This window comes from Nicotiana tomentosiformis, chromosome 8, assembly GCF_000390325.3.
Source record: "Nicotiana tomentosiformis chromosome 8, ASM39032v3, whole genome shotgun sequence".
Classification (NCBI taxonomy): Eukaryota; Viridiplantae; Streptophyta; class Magnoliopsida; order Solanales; family Solanaceae; genus Nicotiana; species Nicotiana tomentosiformis.
The window spans coordinates 80,530,736-80,554,376 of NC_090819.1; the positions used below are offsets into that span (position 1 = coordinate 80,530,736).

A 23,641-nucleotide genomic window follows, 5' to 3' on the forward strand; every position below is an offset into this window, starting at 1 on the left:
TTGTCGAACGTCGGCAATTTGAAGAACTTAAGAGTTCATAAGTTTGACCAAGAGTTGACTTTAATGTTATTGGACTCCAATTGGTGTTCCGAGACTTTGAATATGTCTATATAGTTGAATTGAACTTGTGTGCATAATTTGAAAGTACTCCGAAGTGTTTAAGTGTGGTTCAGATACTCTTTTGAAAGAATAAAAATTTAATAACTTTAGAGAAATTATATTCCGTTTGAGACTCGATTCTTTATTGTGATATTTCCGTAGATATTTTGAGGCTTTGGATAAGTTTGGATAATGTATTTGTACTTGTTGGTATGATTGGATGGGGTTCCAAAGGGCTAGGTGTATTTTGCATCATTGGTTGAGAAATCAGTTAATGATTTGGAGTTTGACCATGGTCAATATCGGGTCAAGATGGCATCTTTTCGGTGTTTTGAGTGACGAACAGATTCGTAGCGTACTTTATGATTGAAATGCATATATGGTTTGTGTTCCGAAGGTTCCGAATGAGTTTTGGGTGCTAAAACGAAGATTCTTTTGTTGCTGGTTTTCTAGTGTAAAATAATTACGAAAATGCAATTTTTATCCCTTAAATTTTCAGACTTCCTTTAAAACTTCAAAACACCATATCTCCCTCATTTTAAAGCCAAATTGGGTGATTCAAAAGGCTATTTTGGCTATAATCTCGTAAGGATTATATTGGACTTATCAAATATGAGTTTCGAGGTCATCTAGAATCTAATTCTAGCTATAATCTCGTCAGCTACTTGTTTCGGAATTTAGTCACTTTTTCTCATTTGGTTTTGGAGCTCGGATTTGGGCAATTTTGGAAGGAATTTTCCCAATTTAGATTGGGCTAAATATTTTTTTTACTCGGATTCGATTATATTACATGATTCTATCTTCGATTTTGTCATTTAATTTGATGAATGTAAAAGAGAAATTGGGGGGAGGGGAATTATCTAAAATTTCCTAATGTGAATATTTGAGTTTTAAATATTGATTCGGAGTCGGATTTGAGTAAAATTAGAATATTTGGACTTGTTATTTTAATAGATTGTCGGAATTTATGAGTTTTGTCGGGTTCCAAGGTGCGGGCCCAGGTTGACTTTTTGGTTGACTTTGAGTGTTTGATTAAAGATTCGACCTTTATCGTTTGGGTTTGCTTCCTATAGCATTATTTGATGATTTTGAGTTGCTTCTGGCTAATTTTGATCCGTTTGGAGGTCGATTTGTGCGGGATGGTGCTTCTAACGTACTGATTTGGCTTGTTCGGTAAGTGTCTTTCCTAACTTTGTTGGAAAAATTTTTCCTATTAATTGATATTATTTGCTACATGCGGAGGTGATGCATATATGAGGTGACGAGCGTATATGCATGTACCAGAGTTAATCATGCTTGGGGGTAGATTATATAATTATTTATGCCTTATAGGATTAAGTGACCTTCTTGTTTCGCATTTTACTTGACTTCTAGATTAATATGAATATGGATTTAATTGCTAGAAACCATGATTTAACTTATTATAACTTGATTAAAATTTGACAAACTCTTTGTGAAATTATTGATGTGCTAAATTTGGTCGTCATTATACTTAATCACAAATACATCATTACAACCGTTATTCTTGAGAAATAAATTCTATACTTGAGTTGAAGGTCATCTTTTTGAGATTGGTTGAGATACTTGAACAATGAGATTCTTGAGGTTTGTTGAATTGTTATTGGCTTGAAAGCTGTGATTTATGTTCATTTGGAATATTCGCTTAATTACTCTCCCTGATATTATTCATGCTTCCTACCTTGCTTGTTATTGATATACATGTGCTTGGTGAGGAAGAGTGTAAAGCACGAAGGGTGATGCCGTGTCATTTTATATACATTACCATAAGAAGAAGAGTGTAAAGCACGATGGCTGATACCGTGCCATGTGAGTTAAGTACGAAGGGTGATGTCGTGCCATTTTATTTACATTACTATGTGAGGATGAGAGTAAAAGCACGAAGGGTGATGTTGTACCATTATTTTTATACTATTATGTGTTCATGGTACGAAGGGTGTTTCCGTGTAGGCAAGAACGAGAGATATGTATTATATTGTGATATTGTAAAACCTCGAAACTTTTTTGCTAAGTATTATGTTCTTGCTCAAACTCTAAGTTGGACACAAAGATATGTGAAAAGTTATGAAAGTACAAAATACATAAATCTTATGTTTAGAAGATTAAATGGGTGGTTATAAGAGAAGAGGAGTAAATTGGAATCCATTGGAATTGTTTAAGGGATGAAAATCACCTTAGTTGCCTATGACCTAAATTTCAATGAGCATATATATCAATATATAATGAACTGAGATTTGAGCTATACATCAAAAGAAAGACCTTGAAGTTTAGTTTCTAACACTTCAAACCGTTTGCTATTTCGATACTCTCATAAAATATTATAGGCATTTTACTAAAAATTGTCCTGTCAGAAAAATAGGTCGCGTTTTTTGGCGTCCAGGGGTGCGCCAAGCGCGAGTGAGAACACCAAAATCAGAAATAATTTATTTGAGCATCGTGGGTAGCGCTGGACGCGGACGGTGACGCCAAAGGCGTGAAATTAAAATAAAAGGGACGGGAAGAGAGAAAATAGCCCCATTCTTTAAAGATTAAACCTCCCCTCTCATCCTCAAGTCATCCAAGGGTTCTCATACTACCTAAGGTGAGTTTTTAATATGATTAATGTTAGAATACTACTTTCAAACATCAATTCTAACAATATTCCATCTCAAAAGTGCTAGATTCTCAACAATAACAAGGTCTCTCCGCTAACCTAGGGTTTCGCGATTCAAGGTAAGTTTTGTAACCGTTTTTAACAACAATTTTTAGAGAGGTTTATGGTTGATATTTGTTCGTAGAAACTATTTCAGAAACTTAGATTAACGATGAACCCTAGAAGGAGAAAAAAATCAAACCTAGAGTTTTTATATTTTGGAAATCTTGGAACTTCTAGTATTGATTCTTAAATTAACTATGTATAGATTTGTTTGGTGAGTTGAACCCATTGGATTGGATCAAACGAAGGTATTCAACAACAAAGAATCAAGGTGAGAAGAGGCAATATTTTTATTAAAGTTGTCTTCTCACAAAGATCATACCATAAGTATTTGTTAGACTGTAATGGAGAAATGGAGGAGAAATGTAAAAAATAGAGAAGAAAGGTGAAATATAAAGAAAATGAGGAAAAATATAATTTTTTTTTAAAAAATAAGCGCTAATTAGCAGTTAGACATTGTCATGTGGGTTATTTTGATGGCTTTTTCTAGCCTTCACGCGCTCTTTCATGAGTTATTACACATAATACGCCACATAAGCAGCGAAGGGGTTTTAATACGAATGAGGATATAGTTCAGGGGATTTTTGGGGACATGCAATAATTTAGGTAGGGAAATGGTAATAAGGTGATATTTTAGGCAGGTTTTACGGTATTTACTCTTTTTTCTGGGGGGAGGGGGGGGGGATGACTTACCACTTGGATTTGGCCAAAGTATGACCAAATATAAAAGAGTTAATGCGCTAAAACCCCTTTAAACTATCACATTTTTATTAGTTTCCTACTTAAACTATTCGGTGTCCCCAAAATCCCCTAAACTATATAGCCCTTCATATTTAAATCCCCTCGTTACTTACCTGACATAACGTGTGTAATAACTCGCTTGGGAGCGCGTGACAACTGAAAAAAGCCATCAAAATGGCCCACCTGATAATATGTAATGGCTAATTAGCCTAACCCTCTATCAACTTTATCTTTATATAAATATTTTCCTTATTTTCTTTATATCCACCTTTCTTCCTCATTTTTAACTATTCTTCCTTATTTTTTCACCTTTATTTTTATTTTTTCACCTTCTTCTTCATCTTTTTTTTACCTTTAAATTTTTTTTCCTATCTTGTTTTCTCTAAAATGATTTATTATCTTTCTTGTTTTAGTTTTTTTCATGTCTTATTCATATTGTTGAAAGAACACCCATATAAATCTTCTTATTAAATTCATCACCTTGTAGATAATAAAGTTGAATCTCTTGAACCTTGTTTGTGTAATCCAAAATTAGAGAATGTAGTTCCTGGCCGATTGGCTTATTATTTGTGAAACCTTATTTTATGTAATCTTGTTTATGTAATATAAGATGATTTTTAATAAATGCAATACTATATGCCTTCATTTTTTTATTGTGCTGTAAAGTAAATATAAATAAGGACTTATTTAACTAGAGTCTAGCATAACAATCACAATTAAACCTAAAATTAACACATTACATTAGATACTATTTTAGCTAAAACTCCTAGAATTAATCAGTCATCCAAGAGTAATACATCATGAATAAACTAAAAAAAACTTAGTACAAATTACAAGTTAATATTGTTAGACATACCTCTAAGAATTAAATATGGGGTTTTAATATATAGGACAATATACTTCAGGGGGGTTTTGGGATACCAGATAGTTTAAGTAGGTAACTGACAAAAAACTTATAATTTAGGAAAATTTTAGGCTGAGTTAAATAGCCACGTGTAGTGCCACTTGACACGTTGTTTTAGATGACTAGTTTTAGAGTACGCGCGTTGCGCGTGTACCCTATCAGTGAGTTTAAATTTAATTTTAAAAAAAATTACACAAATATTATTAAATAATATATTTGAATTGTAATACAAAAATTAAAGAATAAATTCAACTCCTTGAAAATGGTGAAGGTCAACTTCTAGTGGATTTGTTTTCTTTAATGCGCGCTTTAATGAAAACGTGGTCCTCTAGACCTTATAGAAATTTAATCGGAATAAGTTGTTAGTAATATCATCATTGAAATAAGGAAAGGATTTTTTATTTCGTAAAATTTTGAATGTTTTTAAAGTTCTAAATATTAGAATTTCTTATATAGTTGTAATAAGAAAATATTTAAATACCTACAATTTAGTTGGGTTTAAAGTACTAAATATTAGAAAAATAATGAAATTACAATTTTGTCTAATGTGAATCTTATATAAAAGGGTAAAAAAGGCGAACGATATTTCACTAAGGGTATCCATGCTTTTAATATAGTACTAGTCTTACGATACGCGCGTTGCGCGCGTATACTATCTCAATGGATAAAAGAATTCTAAAAAGTCGTATAGATATTATATTGAAATATTGTTTCTAAGCTATAAAATAAAAGTTTTTTTCCTAAAAATGATAAATGTTAATCCTATGTACTTAACTCAATAAAAAAAGAAACTGCTCCATAGAAGTTCTCAATAATTCGTCAATGTGTTCAGTCAAAAAGTTATTCTAATTTTATAATTTCATCACTTAAAATTCAAAAATTATCATTCTTCCTTCGCAATTTCAACAGATAACGTTTTTAAAATTCTAATTTAAGAAATTCACTAAAAATAAAATTAAGTTGATGAATACATTGACCAACAAGGAAACTAAACCTTAGTGTCCATAGAGAGCAAATTAAAAAGTGAGATATTAACTGACGGTTTCCTATAAAGATATTTTATAAATATATTGCATTTAAGTTTTCTTCTTGTCCTTTTATTCTTTTTTCCTTTTGAACCTACGACAATTTTGAATTTCCTTAATAGGGATATTAACTAATTTCTTTTCCTTTTTTAAACCAACAACAATCGCTCTTTGTTAGGGATATAGTTATTGAAGGAGTTTCCACTTATTCTCTTCTTCTTTTTCATTTTTTGTCATATAGCAGATTTATTTTTTGTAAAAATTAAACTGTATTTGTATTTACTATTTTGTCCAACCAAATATGTACTTATGAATTTCATTATATATATATATATATATCTAGGATTTGCATAATTATAGAACAAAAAAGTTCTTAAAAAAAGATTGAGTAGGAATATAATTGAGTAGGAATACCTTCGGATTATGTAAGTCCTTTTAGATTTCGTATGACTTTTTTGGATCAAAAGTTTTGCTCTAGAATATTGTTTGTCAAGATATTATTTTGTTAAGGAATATAATTGTATTCCTAATATTGAAAAATATAAATATACGATAGATAAAGCTTTTGAATAAATATTTTAATTGACTTTAAAGTCTTAATATGAGGATTCGTAAATATAGTTTGTGATAACATACTTTAAATAAGGAAAGAATATTTATATATTAAAATTTTAGGATTTAGTAATTACGATTTTAGTTATTTTTAATGTCCTAAATATTAGGAAAAAATCATTCATGACTATTTTATCCGGTGTAAACTTTATGTTTAAAGGATAAAAAAAGGCGAACAACATTTAGCTAAGGGCCTTCGTATTTTTAATATAGTATAGATAGATTAGGAGCGTGTACTAGACGGACCTCTAAGAATATAACGAGGAAGTTTTAATATGAAGGGCAATATAGTTAAGGAGATTTTGGAAAAATCGAATAGTTTAAGTAGTAAACTAACAAAAATTGTAATAGTTTAGGGGTTTAGGGTATTAATTAACTCAATATAAAAAGACAATTGATAAATACGAAGGGGCATAAATGTGATTTCACATTTTGGATGAGACCACCGTCAACCAGGCAAATTTTCTATTCTTTGGCTCTACATATTGAATATTTAGTTCTAACAAAGCATTCTGAGAATCTCAACTTTCTGGGTAATCCTTCATGCCTCATTTGATATTTTAATCGCTACCAAATGATTTCAGGTAATTTTAAATTTTCTTTTTATAATTTCATATACTTTATTACAAACTTGCTATTTGCTCTTTTCCATTTCGAAGATTTAAGTAATGTATCGAGATTTTTCAGCTGCAACTTGTAGTGATAGTAGCTGTGACAACATTTCAGTGTGGAAAATGTCCTTATCCCTTGCTTAGAAGAATGTGTCAAGTGAGTAGAATAATACAGAAAACTCGTAAGAAATTTATCGTTTGGTTGTGTAGTGGAATTATTAATCCCAGTGTAAATTTTTATATAAGATGATATAGTGTTTTGTTGGTCCCATAAGGAAAAATAATTTTCGCATAACTCTAATGCAGCATTTGGTTTGCGGTATTAAATAAAAACCGCATTAAGTTATGCTAGAATCTATCGTGCTGGATAGAATGTGGAATTAGAATACATGTATTAGCAATGAGGACTATTTAAAGACAAAAATGCCCTTTTAAAGAAAGTAATCACAGTATAACAATCCCTTCATTATTAATCACCGCACAACAATCTCTTCATTGTAAGAGGCGGAGCAAGGATTTCAAGCTTATGGGTTCGGAATACTAAGCATTTTAAGTGATTGAGTTCTAAATTATTAAAATTGTAAATAATCAATGAATTGTTCAAGACAAATAATGGGTTTGAACCAAAGCTACTCGGTTCGCCGAACCCGTAGCCAGAACACTGGCTCAGCCCTGTTCATTGTTAATCACTGCATAAACAATACCTGCATAATCTACTTGTATCTGGTCCATGTCATATAGGACCATAATGTTAGTAATGCCTTTGTATATTAACACTAAATGACTTAAAGCACAAAAAATGGATTTATTTTCTTGTTGTATGCACTGAGATCAATAGTTTGTCATTAGTGTCTTTATCTTTACAAAGCTCAGTGTATATAACTGTGATGCATTCACTTTTTTCCTGCTACTGTAAGCTGGTAGTAAATTCCGGTAAACTCAAAGAAGTTCAGTACAAACAATTTTAAGGTGATCCTGAAATGCAGGCAGAATAGGTTCTTTGGAACGAGCTTTCCACACAAGTTTGATTCTTGGGAGCACACAATCATATTTGCAAATCATTCAAAGTGCAATTAGAGCTGACTATGTTAATTCATTTAACAATGTTTGTGGGACTAAACAATAGGCGTAACAGTCTATACTCCTTTTATAAACTGATTCTTGGAAGAAACATATTGATATTATTGGGATGTGAAGCAAAACTGTGAACTCACTGGTTGGTGTATTACACAGTAGCATGATCTCCATTACTTTGAAGATAGACAACAATTGATTACAGAAAAGAATCTCCCCAAACAAATTGCAATTGTAGTCTGAAGTGTGGACTGCGGATGATAAACCCCTCGCTCAAGCTCTTAATCCTATAAATGACTCTTTTGTTGATTTAGGCATCATTCCTTTGCCCATATAAGCCCTTTCCTTGTAATATTGCAGGTTTATTCAGCACAATAAGTGATATGGATCTAAATGCTACTATTCCTTCTTGCCAGCAGGTTTCAGTTCTGCCATATGCACGAGACCTAATGTTTCCTTTTCAAACACCATAAGAGGAGTGCACAACCATGGAAGAGTTGCATGTTTGGCCACCTCCATGTCATCTATCTCCATGACTGCGGCAAGAGTATGTCCAATATTTCACTGTTTTCGTATCCCATGTTCTCATTTTCCTCTCTGTTTGTGTTGAACATCTCCTGTTCTAGGTTCTTTGTTTTTAACACGAGAACAATTTTAAGATATTGCCTTGCGTTGTTCACAGCACTTCTTACATCCAATTTGGATTTGCTCAGGATTCTGAGAATGAACTGGAAAGCCAAAAATACGAATTGCTTAAAATCATCCAAGATACTCAACGAGGCCTGGTGACAACTGCTGATCAACGATCCATCATTGAGGAGGCTATGGTCTGCTGCTTGTTCTTAAAATAAAGTTCCACTTTATCCTAGTGTATTGACTAGATTTGAGATATTATCAGGTAGTGGTTGAAAGTTTTGATGCTGGCAAAGAAATTGACTTGAGTAAGTTGGACGGAACATGGCGGTTGCAGTATACATCTGCATCGGACGTGGTCATTCTTTTTGAATCTGCTGCTAGGCTTCCGTTCTTTCAGGTTCAATTTGGTGTATACTAGATTAATAATCAACTTCTAATGCAGTAGTAGGTTAACTGAACAATATAGTATGCAAATTGACCACGTATTTTAGTAGTTCAAATAAACTTCTAATCAGTAATAAGGTCTAACTTTTCAATTCACAGATCTTATGAACTTCGAAAAGAAAGACAGCTTTATTTCCTCAAACCTTTCTTGACTATTTTCATTCATGTGTTACTGAAATCAAATATTTGTAGTATATTTTATCATATGTCTGTACCACTACCATCTAATAATATTACAACATGAACAAGAAACAAAGAGAACAAAATACTCTATTTTCTTTTCAATGAAAGGTCTAAAGTTCCTCAACCTGCAGTGCATGCCAGATTTGTCAACTCCTATCATTTCATTTACTAGTTACATGCATACTCCGCTGAACCGATCTTTCTGGGTTATGTAATAGGTGGGTCAAATTTTCCAGAAATTTGAGTGCAAGAGTGAATCCCGTGGAGGACTAGTACGCAATGTCATCAAATGGAGTGTTCCACGCTTATTAGAGGTGCAATACTGCCTTCTTACCCATTACTTGCTTGCTGGTGTAAAGTTCTTTTTTTAATTGCCTTCTCTCAAAATATTTTAACTTTAGGATTATAAACAGAAATAATCCTACTTGGTATGAGATTCCAGCATCGTTAATTGATATATATTATAAACAGATAATTAATTGATATATATTATAAACAGATATAGACATTTGGATACACCTTTTCAGAGTGGCAACTTCAGTATAGTAGAACTGATGTTAACTCAACATTTTCTCAGCTCCTATGCTAATTTTTCGAGCTCTTCATTACTGCCCACCTCTCTTTTCATGATACCCTATCCTACAGTAATTCTTCAGGTGCTTCAGAATAGTTATACCTGTACAAAAGCCTTATGCTCGAGTTCAGAGTTATGCATTGTGCTTCTCCTTGTAGTATCATTTACTTTTATAAACTTCAACTCTATGCGCATAAAACAACTAGCAATGAGGTCCTTGCTGAAGCATGGAAGATTGGAAGGGAATTTGACAAAATAGTATGAAGGGATGCCTCTTGCAGAAATGCAGGGTAAGACTGCGTACAATAGACCCTTGTGGTCCGGCCCTTCCCCGGACCCCGCGCATAGCAGGAGTCCGGCACTGCCCTTTTAGTAAGAAGGGATGAAGTGAAGTGCCAGAAGGCTCATCTACGTAGTTGCTTCCATTTAAAAAATTGAGAAGGGAAGTAGTTAAATGCTCATGGATTCTTGAAATAAAAGCACTTCAAAAAGGAAACCAAAATATTATTCTTTTGTTAACGATGGTGTCTGGTTCAGTTTGAGCACGTCGACTAATCCACCTGATATCTACTACCTCTCATCACTACATGTATGGGATAGTTCTTCCTGGGAAGGAGTACACAAAAGATTGATCTAATGTTCCCTCTGCTCGAATTTCAACTTTGGTTTCAAGGGCTTTACTTCATCTCTTCAACCACTATTTTGTCTGACACGTAGTGGGTAATGTCTAAATTTAAACCTTTTGGGACTACTCTTTTGATGTCCTCATGGCAGCTGTAGTCGTACCAAGTTAAACTTCCCTCAATCTGCAGATATATTTTGCATACGTTATAAAACATTTCTAGTGGCCGATAAATCCAGAATCACTCCACACCTTTAGTAAAGTGAAAAGAAAGCATGTGCCTGATGTTCTTAGAATCCAATAAGATTTGGATTCCAAGCATCTTCTATTTGTACTCTCGTATATTATCAGTCTACTTTGCTTAGAAATGACTGTCGCTGCTTGTTAACTGTGGTGTGTCCTCCTCTGAATGCATCCCATAAAAAAAAGAGTAGGTGTAAATCAGAAATGGAGCGGGATGGATGAAATGGAGGCTCGCATCCAGTGTTCTATGTGATAGGAATGTGCCGCCAAGACTTAAGAGTAAATTTTACAGAGTGGTGGTTCGACCAGGCACCAACTATGCTATATGGGGCTGAGTGTTGGCCAGTCAAGAACTCCCATGTGCAAAAAATGAAAGTAACAGAAATGAGGATATTGAGATGGAGGAGTGCGTGTACCAGGAGAGATAAGATAAGTAATGAAGTTATTCGGGACAGTGGGAGTGGCCTCCGTGGAAAATAAGATGCGGGAGTCGAGACTGAGATGGTTCAGGTACGTTAAGAGGAGAAGCATTGATACTCCTGTTAGGAGGTGTGAGAGGTTGGCGATGGTGGGTTTGAGAAGAGGTCCAGGTAGGCCAAATAAGTACTGGGGAGAGGTGATTAGGCAAGACATGGTACTGCTTCAGCTTAATAGGGATATGACCTTTGATAGGAAAGTGTGGATGTCGGGGATTAGGGTAGAAGGTTAGTAGGTAGTTGAAAGTTTCTTCATATTCTTTGATCTATATTACATCATGTTGTGTAGTTCGCTTCAGTTATCGTATTTTCCTGTTGTTACTATTTGGTTTACTACTTATTCTTTTATCCATTTTTTACTTCTTTCTCCCTTTTCTTTCTTTTTTGATGAAGTAAGATAATTTCATTGAATGACATCAAGAAGATGCATAGCAAAAATATACAATAAAAGTGTGGCTGCTCATATACCAAAACTTACTGGATAACTAAGGAGCATACACAATCCAAAAAAGATTTAAAGCAAGTTACAGGGACCTGGTTGAACCAAGTAAATAGATTGATTAGACAAGTTGCTTTAAGAGAGTGATTAGGAGTTGAAATTCCATCAAAACATCTGCGATTTCTCTCATTCCACATGCACCAAAAAATAGTAGCAGACACCATTTGCCAAGTTTTTTTGATGGAATTCCCAACTCTCCATGAGCACCAGCTCTCATAAGCATCCTTGATACTGTAAGGCATGACCCAGGCAAGTCCAAAAACTGATAAAAACATGTTCCATATGTCAGCTGCTACTGTGCACTGAAGAAACAAATGTCTCACACTCTCAGATTCCTCCTGGCACATAAAACATCTGTTCACTGTAAGAATACTTCTTCTACTGAGGTTGTCTTGAGTAAGGCAGGCTTCATACATGCTTGTCCAGATAAAACCAATTACTTTTATAGGGAGCTTGGTTCTCCATATAAGCTTCCATGGCCATTTGTCAATCAACTCTTTATTGGAGCATAGATTGTCATATCCTCTTTTGACAGTATAGGTTCTATCTTTGGAATCTCCCCATTCCAGCTTGTCCTTCACCTGAGAGTTGACCTTAAAATCTGATAATTTTGAAAGCAATCTCAGCAGGTCATTTAGTTCCCAGTCTTGGATATCTCTTCTGAACTGCAGTGCCCATGAGTTATCTTGCCAATAGTGCCCAATAGTGGAATCCTTGTTGCTGGCCAATAGAAATAGACTTGGATGTTCGTCTTTCAAAATCTCTGACCCTAACCATCTATCTTTCTAGAAAGAAATATGAGTTCCGTTCCCAAGCTTGAGTGATGACTTGAGTTGAAAGTCACCCCATAACTTTGTAATGTGTTTCCATGGCCCAGAACCATGTGGCAGTCTACTCTGTCTAGTACACCAAATGTTAGCCACCCCATATTTTGCTTGTATTACAGCTTTCCACAGCCCAAGGTTCTCTATGTTGTACCGCTAGTGCCATTTCATTAACAAACTCTTGTTGTGTAAAGTGAGATCTTTTATTCCTAGCCCTCCATGCTTTTTGGGGAGAATAACTCTTGGTCATTTAACCAAATGGAATTTGTGAGTTTGACTATTTCCTTCCATAGAAAATCTCTCCTTAATTGATCAAGTCTCTTCTGGACCTTAGCTGGGATTGGAAACAGGGACAAGAAGTAGGTAGAAATGCTATCCAACATACTATTCATGCGTGTAATTCTGCCACCCAAAGAAAGATACTGCATTTTCCAAGAAGCCAACTTTTTTTCAAAATTTTCAATTACCCCATTCCAGATACCTAGAGCTTTGTATCTAGCTCCCAGAGGAAGACCCAAATATGTTGTAGGGAAAGAGCCCACCTTACAACACATTACTTCCGCAAGCTCTTCCAAGTTTGGAACTGAATTGACTGGGTAGATGATGCTCTTCAACATGTTCATGTGTAGGCCCGAGATAGCTTCAAAGATCATGAGTGTAAGATTGAGGTATAAGACCTGTGATATTGCAGCTCCACAAAAAATCAAAGTATCATCTGCATAGAGCAGATGGGAGATTGTAACAGAGGTACCATTTGCACTTCCCACCTTGAAACCCTCTAGCCAGTGAAGCTGATTTGCTTTATCTAACATTTTGCTAAGCCCTTCCATAGCAGGGATGAATAAGAAAGGAGATAGAGGATCTCCCTGTCTAACACCTTTTTGGGGAGAAAAGAATCCAACTGGTCCACCATTGATCAGGATTGAGTACTTCACTGTAGTGATACAGAATCTGATCCATCTAATCCAACATTCACCAAATCCCATCCTTCTTAGTGTATTTATCAAATAGGTCCAATTGAGTTGATCAAATGCTTTTTCTATGTCAAGTTTGAAAAGTAGACTAGGTTGTCCAGACTTCATCTTCCAATCCAATATCTCATTAGCTATAAGAGTTGCATCTGTAATCTGCCTATTTTTTATGAATGCATTTTGATGACTAGACACCAATTTTCCTATCACCCCTTTTAACCTTTCTGCTAAGAGTTTGGAGACAATTTTGTAAACACTACCAATCAAACTGATTGGCCTGTAATCTCTCAGCTTAGTGGCTCCTTTCTTTTTCGGGATCAGTGCTATAAAAGTGGCATTGCATGATCTAACTAGGTTGCCATTCTGGTGAAAGTGCTGAAGGGCTCCCATGATATCGTCCTTGATCACCTCCCATGCTTTATGATAGAATGCCATAGTGTATCCATCCGGACCTGGAGCTTTATCAGGTGCACAATTCTTAATTACAGCTAAAACCTCTGCCTCTTCAAATGGTCTATTAGAAATAGCCTCTCGACCTTCACTAGGTAGGGATAAGGTCTGCGTACACACTACCCTCCCACACCCTACCTGTGGGAATATACTGGGTTTGTTATTGCTGTTGTTGTCACCCCCTCTATTACCCTTCTGTTCTGCTTATTCTCTACTTTTTCTTATAAGGATTCTGCTTATTCCCAATCTAGTTATCTTATTTTACGAGTGTAACTTCAGTGTTTCATCAAATCCTATCTGCATGGACTATTGTATCCCATAAAAAAGAGCAGAGTGCCTTTGATTTCCTATCAGTGCTTTCACTTCTAAGTGTTGAAATCAGAACTACCTGAATTAAGCTTCAAAGTGTCGCATTTCTAACCTTTAAAACCTTCAAAGTTCTGGTTGATACCAAAGTTTGTAAGAAATTCTCCAAAAGAATACATGCCATAGTCTATGTCTCTCCTGGAATGTACAGGTAGCTTAATGAATACTGAGTGTCTTACAATCCATTTTGGAATGGAGTGATATATTTACTCTTCTTCTTGTTTGTCATTTTATCTTTGTGATAATTTGTAAAACTGTTCAACTTATGAGCTTTAATATACACTAGAAGAATGAGAGGTTGACAGGAGTAATAGAGAGAGGGGAAAGGGTAGATTACATACTAAGAAGGAAAAGGATAAGGCATGCTTAATTCAAATGATTTGATAATGATCTTCTTATACCTACAGGAGAATGAAGGCGCTACTCTGATAGTTTCTGCCAGATTTTCTTGCGTTTCAGCTCGTAACATTTACCTCAAGTTTGAGGAGGTAATTTTTCTGATTACTACTCAAGTATACTATTTATCTTGGCTTTTTATGGCTGTGTCCTCATCCTTCTCCTTAAAATATTCTATCTAATCATTGGTTCCGGTGCTCGAGCAGAAGTCCATGTCATGTCCTTCTGAAGTAGTGTTTTGGGACTCCACATATTGCAGGCCATGTCTAGGTAATAGACATCAATGGCTTCGCTGCAAATTTGTCGGGCCTTTATGTCCTGTCTTGTGCTTCGGTCTCCTTAGTAGTTAAATTAACTATTTTGTGCTGCTTTACTTTTACGTAGTTTCTGATGCTTTCTGATTGGAAAGATGAATTTTCTTTTTGAAATTCTACATGGATAATGATTATCAAATTCTGTCCTGTGTCTATGCGAGTGTTCTTTGCCTCTTCTGCTTTTTTCCCCTTTAAACTGTGTTTCTCAGAAAACTTTTCATCCTCCTCAAGTTGACATGATCAGTAACATATGAAGTTAATAAGTCTTCCAGTTGTACTCTAAGAGAAGCTAATGGTAGAAATACTGTCCTTTAGTGATGAGAAAGTAGATACATAATCAAATATTGAGAATCCAGAGTCAACACCGTCCAGTACTGATTTTGAAAGTAAAACACACTCATGATCCACAACTCATATTCTGTTCAACCTGTTGCACTAAAGTTATCTGGGTTAGATTTAGTCATACATCTTCATCTGAGCTGAGATAGAAATTCTATAACAGGGTGGTTATGTCTTCTACATCTTTTACTAGTTCCTGATAGTCAAATTGAACTTCCACAGGCCAAAGTGAACTAGTCTATTTACCTGACTGTTCAAATAGTCGAATGGTGTCTGCATCATTATGATAATGTTGCAAAGACGCACTTCATCTTCATGTGTTATCTTCTTTTTTAGGTTCTGCATTCAGTGTTCACTGATTCCTCAAAAGTTGCGATTTGGTACATACAGATGACCTGAAGCTTGATGAGATGGCAAATAAACCCGGAAAGCATACTTTGTTATAGATGTCACCTACTTGATAACTTGAATATTGATGTTCTCGGCGTTGGGCCTACGTTAAGTATCTTCTTTAGTATCACACATGTATTTTTCTTCTTCTTTTGCAGATAGGTCTTCAAAATATTAACATCAGTGAAGATCTGCAAGCGGTAATAGCTCCAGCAATTCTGCCAAGGTCATTTTTAAGTTTACAGGTACTTGTGCTGTGGTGTTGAGATATTCTTTAATTTTTCTGTATATTTACGCAATAGGTGTGTAGAATCATTTTGTGCCCCTCCTCCCTCATGGAGGGTCCAGGTACAATTAAAGGGATAAAACAAAAGAGACTTAGTTCGTGATCTAGTAGATTAAAACAAGCGCAGCAAGCTTTTGTGACTGGAAAAATACATATCTCTAGTTCATGTAAATATGTCCAAAATGATTTTTCTTGGTTTGCAGATACTGCAGTTTATTCGGAGTTTCAAAGCTCAAGTTCCAGTTACCAGCCCAGAGAGGTATTAACTTGATGTAACCATAATCACAGTTGAGTTTTTACTGGTGTGTCTATTGTATTCACGTGAACATGTACCATGTGCAGGCGATCTGTAGGGGGCCTATATTACCTTTCTTATCTTGATAACAATATGCTCTTAGGCCGCGCTGTTGGAGGTGGTGGAGTATTTGTATTCACTAGAGCACAAGCTCTTACCTTCTAACCAGCCAGTTCAGATGCAAATAATTCCATTTGTGAGAATGTGCCTTTGTGATATGGAAATTTGTCTAAGCAAGGAAAGAGTACATATACCAGTTTCTGTGCAGCCATAGGAGCAAATATAGCTAGTCCTATTGTTTTAAGGACTAAATGTAAATTTTAAGGCTGAATGACACGGAATTGCAGATTTATGCGAATGTATACATGTAAATTGATTGGGGACGAACTTTAAAAGAATATGTGCAATGATGTCAGTGACCTAAATCCGGACACGAGCTGCCACTAATGGATTCATTCTATTAAATATAAATAAAATAAACCATCTCAATTTATTCTTAAATGTAGTGTTATAGAAAGTGTACAACATGCTATATGTTTGGATCTTTTGAAATACTTATCTAATATGAAACTTTCGCACAATATTTACGAAGACTAAAAATTTTCATTTCAATTTATGTTCAGTATAGAATTGTATAGTCTTTTAGATATAAAAATATGCCCATAATGTGCAATTATTTCTAGTATAAAATAATTTAGAAAATTTGAATAAAACTGAGTAAATACATTTTGTTTAGCCTTTTGAGGAAGACCAATCTTGAATTTAAGATTACAAAATTAGACAAACGTATGAAATGTATTATAAGTCCGTTTAAATAAAAATTTTGGCACTACCGAATTGGAAGCGGGTGGGGCTGTAATTAAAGCGCTAAGGAGTTGAGGGTATAATAGAAAAAGTCAACAGAGAGATCATACAGAAGAATTAAGGGCAGAAGATGAGAGATATTATCGCATTTCTCCTCTTCCTTTTCCTTACAACAATTACTACTATTACAGCAACAGCTCATGAGTCTTCGAAATGCAAAGCATGGCTCGTTCAATCCATTCCCACTGATATGCCCCAACTTGCTCCTGTTCCCGGCATCCTTTCAACCGGTAATTTTTTCTTTTTTTCTTAGTTCATCCTTGGACCTTGATTTTGAGTAGTGACTACTTCCTATTAACCTCAGGCTTGGAAACCTCATTGTTTGTCTGTATCTTGTACACCGACTGCATAGTTCATTAGTTCAAAGTCTCAAATTGGAGCTCACAAACTCAGATGGAAGCTAGTTAAATGTGTTTCTTTCTCTTTCTAACTTCGTGTTGATGATTATTTCAGCGGATGTCCTTCAATGGCTGGCTGGAAACTCTTCAAAGAGTTTGGACATAATTGCACAATATTGGCAATTAGTACCACGTTCCTCTGATCCTCGTTCAGGGGATTATGGATACTCAGATGACAAGTTGCGGCAATTTGGTGCTAACCAAGGGTTGAAAGTCTACAAAGCATTAGAAACTGCTGCAAATCGCAAACTTCCAATTAGGTAAATCTGTAGGTATAGTTAAAGCCTAAAAAACATGAGTTAATTTTATGAAATATCTGCTTCTTGCTGCTATTTGTTAAACATATATCATTAGCATAGGAGGATCGGTGTCTGAAACAATTCCCGTGGTCAAGGGGTGTCTAAAGGTGATTTGGTATAACCACAGGGGGTAAACTATGTATTAAGTTTTTTACTTGAAATAGCAATATTTATGTTCTTTACCAATGTAAATGCTCCAACTTCTTTTGTGCATGCTTCAGCCTCCGAAGGAAAACATGAGGTGTTTGTTTGGCCTTTATGTGCATATGCTGATTTCTCCTATTCCCTTGGAACTAATCACAAGTCAGACTTTTACAGCATTCTGGAGTTTATCCCGATTACACGGAAGAACCATCCAACTTAGCATCAGGGAGGCCAAATGTAAAGAATGTTACCTTGCTGCTTAGCGACTGGTGGGGATCAGGTGTAGTTCATGCTAAAGTTTGGATCTCAGACAGTAGAGATGTTTATATTGGATCTGCAAACAATGACTGGAAATCTCTTACTCAGGTAAAACTGACCCAAATTAACAACGATAACTTTCTCCAAATGCTCCTGATCTAGCAAGTGCAGCTGAAGAACTCTTATAATTTCTAAACCTTAAGAAGAATCGTCATCGTAATTCTAGTGAAGTATGAGTGTTTTGAATGTCTGGTTTATTAGCCTATTTGGGCCCTGCATATAAGATCATGTTACTGAATAAAACATTGTTAGACATCAAATTCCATCAGAATAAAATGAACTGCTACTTTCAACCATAGAACGAAAAAAACTAGGATTATGGTTGTCTAAGTAGGCTCTCTTGAGGAGGAGATCATATGTCATGTAGGAAGATTTTCTTTCTGATATTTGAAATACTTTACAAAGTTGGAAATAAGTCGGGTATCTTCTCACTGTTGTTCATCAACCACTGCTGTCCAGCTCTCTTACACCTGATTCTTAAGTAATCATCTCTCTGTCAATTATTGACTTTTTGCTTCAAACTCCTTTGGAGTATCCGATTTTCCTTAATAGTGAAGAGTAGTTTCATAATTACATTCGTACCATAAAAATGGCTACATTATATCTTTATAGTTTTAATTAAAAGTCTACCTTGAGATGGTAGCAGGTTAGGGAAATCCCTATCTGTACAGTTCTTCTCCTATCTGTACAGTAAGAACTAAAAGCTAAATGAGTGGGGGATGGGGCGATTTCCTTTTCAGCTAAGTTTGATGAACATTTTCATCCTTTGTCAATACTTGTAATGCACAAGAAAAGATCCGTTGTTGTTCCTAAGTTGGAAGGTTAGATACAAAGATCACGACAACCGGACGAGATCAGTTTGAAATATATCTCACTTGTACTCTACTGTGTTCAGGTAAAGGAGGTAGGAATATATCTCGCTGGTTGCTCAGATATAGCAAAAAAGGTTGAAATCTACTATGACAACCTTTGGAAACTTGCCCACCTTGATGTTCCAGCTTACACAAGATCAGTTTGGGATTCACAGTGGCAGATTAATCGCAAGGTTCCATGTTGGTCCCATTATGTAAATCCTAAAGACAGGTGCAGGTAAGCATAAAATAAATATGCAAATACTCTTTTTAAGTTGCTGGCTTTTGCCCTTTTTCTCCGCATCTTGCAGCATTATAAGAGTGTGGGGAATTCTTTTATTTTTCTTGCACATAATAATTGCACAAAAAAATAGCAAAAGGGAAATGGAAAAATAGAAGTCATAAGCAAGTGCAAAGGTCACTGCTTTTGGCTGTTCCCACTTATAGAGGTTGATATTTTTTGCCTTTATGCAATTGAAGTTCAGATAACCAAAACAGACTTCTGAAATTAGAACCCAAACACAAACTAAGACCTGCCTGCGAAAAATTCATTTGGGGAACTGCTAAATGCCTTGCTATAATTTCTCCCTTACTCTGCTGAAAGCCCTACTTCCCAATGTATAATGGAACAGAACTAGGACTGCACTTCAAACATTGGGTGTTCAAGTTTGGGAAATAAGCTCGAGTTTAAAAACTTTAACATGATAAAATTTCCTTACCAAGAAAATGAAGTGATCGGAAAACCTCTTGATGCAGGCCTTACTGTTATTAATAGGGTATTATACTGTGTCTTGACAGATCACCACTTCCCAAATGTATGGAGGTTGCTCACATCTCTGGCTACCCTGTATTATCAGACCCTTTCATGTTTCACATTCCCATAGAGACACCTGGAGTCAATGATTCGTTTTTCCATCCTCAACCCAGCTACCTTTCGTTTGCTCCTCCAGAGGTATATGGTTACTGGAATAAGTGTATTAGCAACTAATCTGCATTTTCATCTACTGTGGTGATATGACATTTATCTCCTGGAGGGTGCTTTTTATTTTTCTCTTCACATTTCTGTTTTCTTATGTACACTGTGGTAAGTCAATGAGTATTTACATCCCATCATGCTTATATAACCCTTTATTCATTTAGTGAACTCTGCCAAAATGAATGATAAAAATTTCTGAGCAAATTACATTTTCTTGGAGTTCGTGCAAATTTGGATTTGGTAGCTAATTTCATTGGTCTGAAGCAGAAGTCAAATACGATCCTTGTTCCTCTAGATATCATATAAATAGTTTTCTTTTTCACGCTTTCATAGCAGGACACTATTTAAATAAAATCTTACATCTCCACTTAGTCCAAATATCCTAAGCTGCTAATATGCCTTGCTTGCTAAAAGAATTAATTGTCTAGTTGCAACTTAATATTTACAATCATGTCCCTTGCTTTGTTTCAACATACTTATGTAGTCCATAAATTGCAGCTCTTGTTTGGTAAGTACTATACAGATGAACAGGCTTGGGTGGACACAATTAAATCAGTAAGAAATGGAGGAACAGTCAGAATCAACACCATGGATTGGCTTGGTCAGTCAGGATACACAAAAGAAAAAGTTTATTGGCCGTCACTTTCTTCAGCTATTTCAGAGGTAACTTGTGCTTCTTCTATCTTTTGCATGTTAATCTTTGAAGTGCAGCATATAAACATATATCTCTTTTGACTTCTGATTGAAGGTCTCATTCTATTTGCATGCTTTATTCGACTGCTTTTTCTCTCTGTAATTTTAAATGGCTTTAAGTTAAACTTTACAATTAGGTATTTCCTGATGCTTGATTAGAAGTACTGCCTGTACAGCTCAAATGCATGATGCGTTTTTCTCCTTGAAATGCATGATGCATTAAAGCAGTATCTACTGAGAAGTAAATGCAGTCTACTGATTCAACTTTTCATACTGCACAAATCTACTAATTAGTTCATAATGTCTCCTTTCTTGTACTGTTTGACAAATAGTTGTGGCGCAATATCGGGTTAAGTATGCTGGTAATATATTGCCAGGTTTGGAATCAAATATTGTGATAGACCATGTGCAAGTTCAGGCTATGGAAGCTGATCGCAATTTGCTCGTATTTCTTAGTGAATGTTGCTTCCTAGTTTGGTCTTCAGTTTTTTATATGCTTTTGACATCTGAGAACTCTTGTGGATACTTAAGCGTGTATAACAAATAAAAGGAGAGGGCCTGTGCAAAAGACAAACTGCTTGAAAGTAAAGTCACTTAAAAAGATTGTTTAATAGGGGAAATGCAGAAGACCAAAAGATATATAGGGAATTGTTAAAATTGCGGTCTACTCAACCAGTAAATTGCGGTCTACTCAACCAGGTCTACATTAATGCTTGTCATCTTTAAGTATAGTAGTTGTTTTCCTTGGCAGCTATATAGTGGCAGCACATGGGAGAAACTGGGAGCTATGAGCTGGAGATTAGCTATACGTCTCTTGCTTCCTACAATGGTTTCAATAGGAAAAAGCATCTGGTGGCCCCATTTTACTCTACAACAATAGTAAATGTCCATATAGACTCTTATTGAATGCTGAAAACCAAGTTGATGTTAAGTATAAGCGCTACCAATTCGCGGGTTTATAATATCACTACTTTCTCAGGACAGCATGCATTTGTCCTTGATTGGACCAACCTTGAGATCCTTCAAAGATTCAAGCTTTACCTTCATCCCGCGTGTAAAATTGGTTAAAACTTAATCTTGTTGTAATTATTTTAATGCAGGTTGTCTTCTCTAAGAGTGCAAAGGTTCAAATACTGGTCGCAAAGTGGGCTCATTTTATAAACAACACAGATCAGTATCTAAAGTCCTTGCTTTACTCCAACACACTATGCTCTTCTTCAAAGTACAACCATTGTTCTGGTAAAGTTGAGATCAAGTATTACATTGTTCCAGGATACAATTCAACTGGACCTGCAGCACTTAATGGCACTGCTACCGGGAATATGTATCCTGGCTATACACGGGTTAATCATGGTAAATATGCAGTTAGTGATACGCGTGCACACATAAGCACCAGCAACCTGGTGTGGGACTACTTTTATACGACAGCAGGCGTTAGCTTTGGGACACATCAACCTGCTATTGTTTCGCAACTTCAAGAAATCTTCGATGCTGACTGGACTTCGCCATATGCAGTGCCAGTTGAACCATTGGAGGAAGGTCATGCGTGTTCAAGCTGATGAAAAAAGAAAAAAAGACAAAAGAAAAGAAAAGAAAGATTGGCTCAGAGTCCTTCTCTGACACAGTTTAAAACAAGTGGAAGCAAAAGGCATAGGAGAATGATTAAAGCTATTGAATCCAGCTACTTTTGGAGCTTAGGTCCTTAACATTCCTTTCTGTGGACATTTATTCGGAATCGCTTGCAGAAAACCTTTTACAATTTGTTCATCAAATAAATCTGGTTATGTTATGCAGCACAACTTATCGGTTTTGTCTCCATCAGAATTAAAATTTAAAACCTTAAACTGCATAAAAAATGAGATGTAAATTACAGGCATACGTAGATGGTTTCTGAAATAATATCCACAGCCCACACTGCTATAAAATTTTCCAACAAAATTTTGACAGATGAAATATGCAGTCACTTAAAAGACCTAAACAGTCCCTTATCATGAGGTAGGTATTCTGATCCCTCATAACCACTGAATATAAATACTCCATTATTCCTAATTTTTGTGTTATACTTTTCATTTTACTCTGTCCCAAAAGAATGTTATACTTATTTAGAACTAATTTGGCTTTAAATTTCATATTTTACCCTTAATGAGATGTTTTATACCCACACAAATATCTATAGCTTATCTTAAATTACAAGTTTTAGAAGTCTTCCTTTTTTAAAAAAAAAAAATTCCCCTAGTTAAATACCTCCACATAAATTGGTGAAAATAGCACGAGCTAGCCAGTTTTCGGAATGGTAATTGAAAATAGCCACTATTTTGCTGCAACACGGAAAGTTCCAGCATAATATATTAGAAATTTGTGCACCTGTGTATGAACTTCCAGCATATTATGCTAGAAGTTCACATGTAAAAAATTCGAACTATAGTATATTATGCTGGAATATTTTCCGGATTTTGAACAATGTTTTTGTTCAAATTTTTCTTTACATGAAAAGTCGATTACTTTTGAAATTGTGGCTATTTTTCAATTAGCACTTGTAAATATAACTATTTTTGAACTTTGTTAAATAGGGTTACCTAGTCCTATAAATTTGTAAAGGAGGGGTGACTTTCTGGAGTTGAAGCGACACACATCAACTAGCGGAACATGTAACAAACGCACGTGGCAATTGCTGAACTTAATGTAAGAATACAAACGAAGAACTTAATCATCATCCCCATATGAAAAGAAAACATGAGATATCGTAACTGGCTCTGGTTCACAATTGGTAGCAGCTTCTTAGTCTGTTTCTATTCCTACTTTTATTACTAGTGAAGTCTTAATCGCATACATTACGTGGTTAGGCAGCAAAATTTGCGGTGTGTAACTTGCTAAAGCTTCTGCCTTTTCAGCAAAATGCACGCAGCAAAACCTTCAACTAAATATTTGACTTGAGCCAATCTGCTCCCACCCCGACCTGATGGAAAAGATTACCTTGGTAACATATGTTTTTAGTGGACAGCTAGCTAGCT

General features: G+C 35.4%; 2 protein-coding genes across 3 annotated transcripts; both read left to right on the forward strand.

Moving 5' to 3' along the window:
* Positions 1 to 6,546: 6,546 nt before the first annotated feature.
* LOC104096082 (probable plastid-lipid-associated protein 10, chloroplastic) lies at positions 6,547 to 16,588 on the forward strand. Of its 2 annotated transcripts, none has more exons than XM_009602389.4 (9): positions 6,547 to 6,678; positions 8,196 to 8,326; positions 8,493 to 8,606; positions 8,678 to 8,812; positions 9,261 to 9,356; positions 14,475 to 14,555; positions 15,665 to 15,751; positions 15,996 to 16,051; positions 16,135 to 16,588. In XM_009602389.4, exons 1-9 carry the CDS (start codon positions 6,669 to 6,671, stop codon positions 16,250 to 16,252), a joined length of 828 nt encoding a protein of 275 aa, XP_009600684.1. In that variant the 5' UTR covers positions 6,547 to 6,668; the 3' UTR covers positions 16,253 to 16,588. The 2 variants fall into 2 exon arrangements, with proteins under 2 accessions (XP_009600684.1, XP_009600691.1); XM_009602396.4 differs by having other exon boundaries at positions 8,199 to 8,326.
* A 360-nt stretch (positions 16,589 to 16,948) lies between these two features.
* LOC104096100 (uncharacterized) lies at positions 16,949 to 22,429 on the forward strand. Its single transcript, XM_009602410.4, has 7 exons — positions 16,949 to 17,181; positions 17,405 to 17,609; positions 17,957 to 18,158; positions 19,006 to 19,199; positions 19,760 to 19,913; positions 20,436 to 20,600; positions 21,731 to 22,429. Exons 1-7 carry the CDS (start codon positions 17,022 to 17,024, stop codon positions 22,187 to 22,189), a joined length of 1,539 nt encoding a protein of 512 aa, XP_009600705.1. The 5' UTR covers positions 16,949 to 17,021; the 3' UTR covers positions 22,190 to 22,429.
* The last annotated feature ends 1,212 nt before the right edge of the window (positions 22,430 to 23,641 follow it).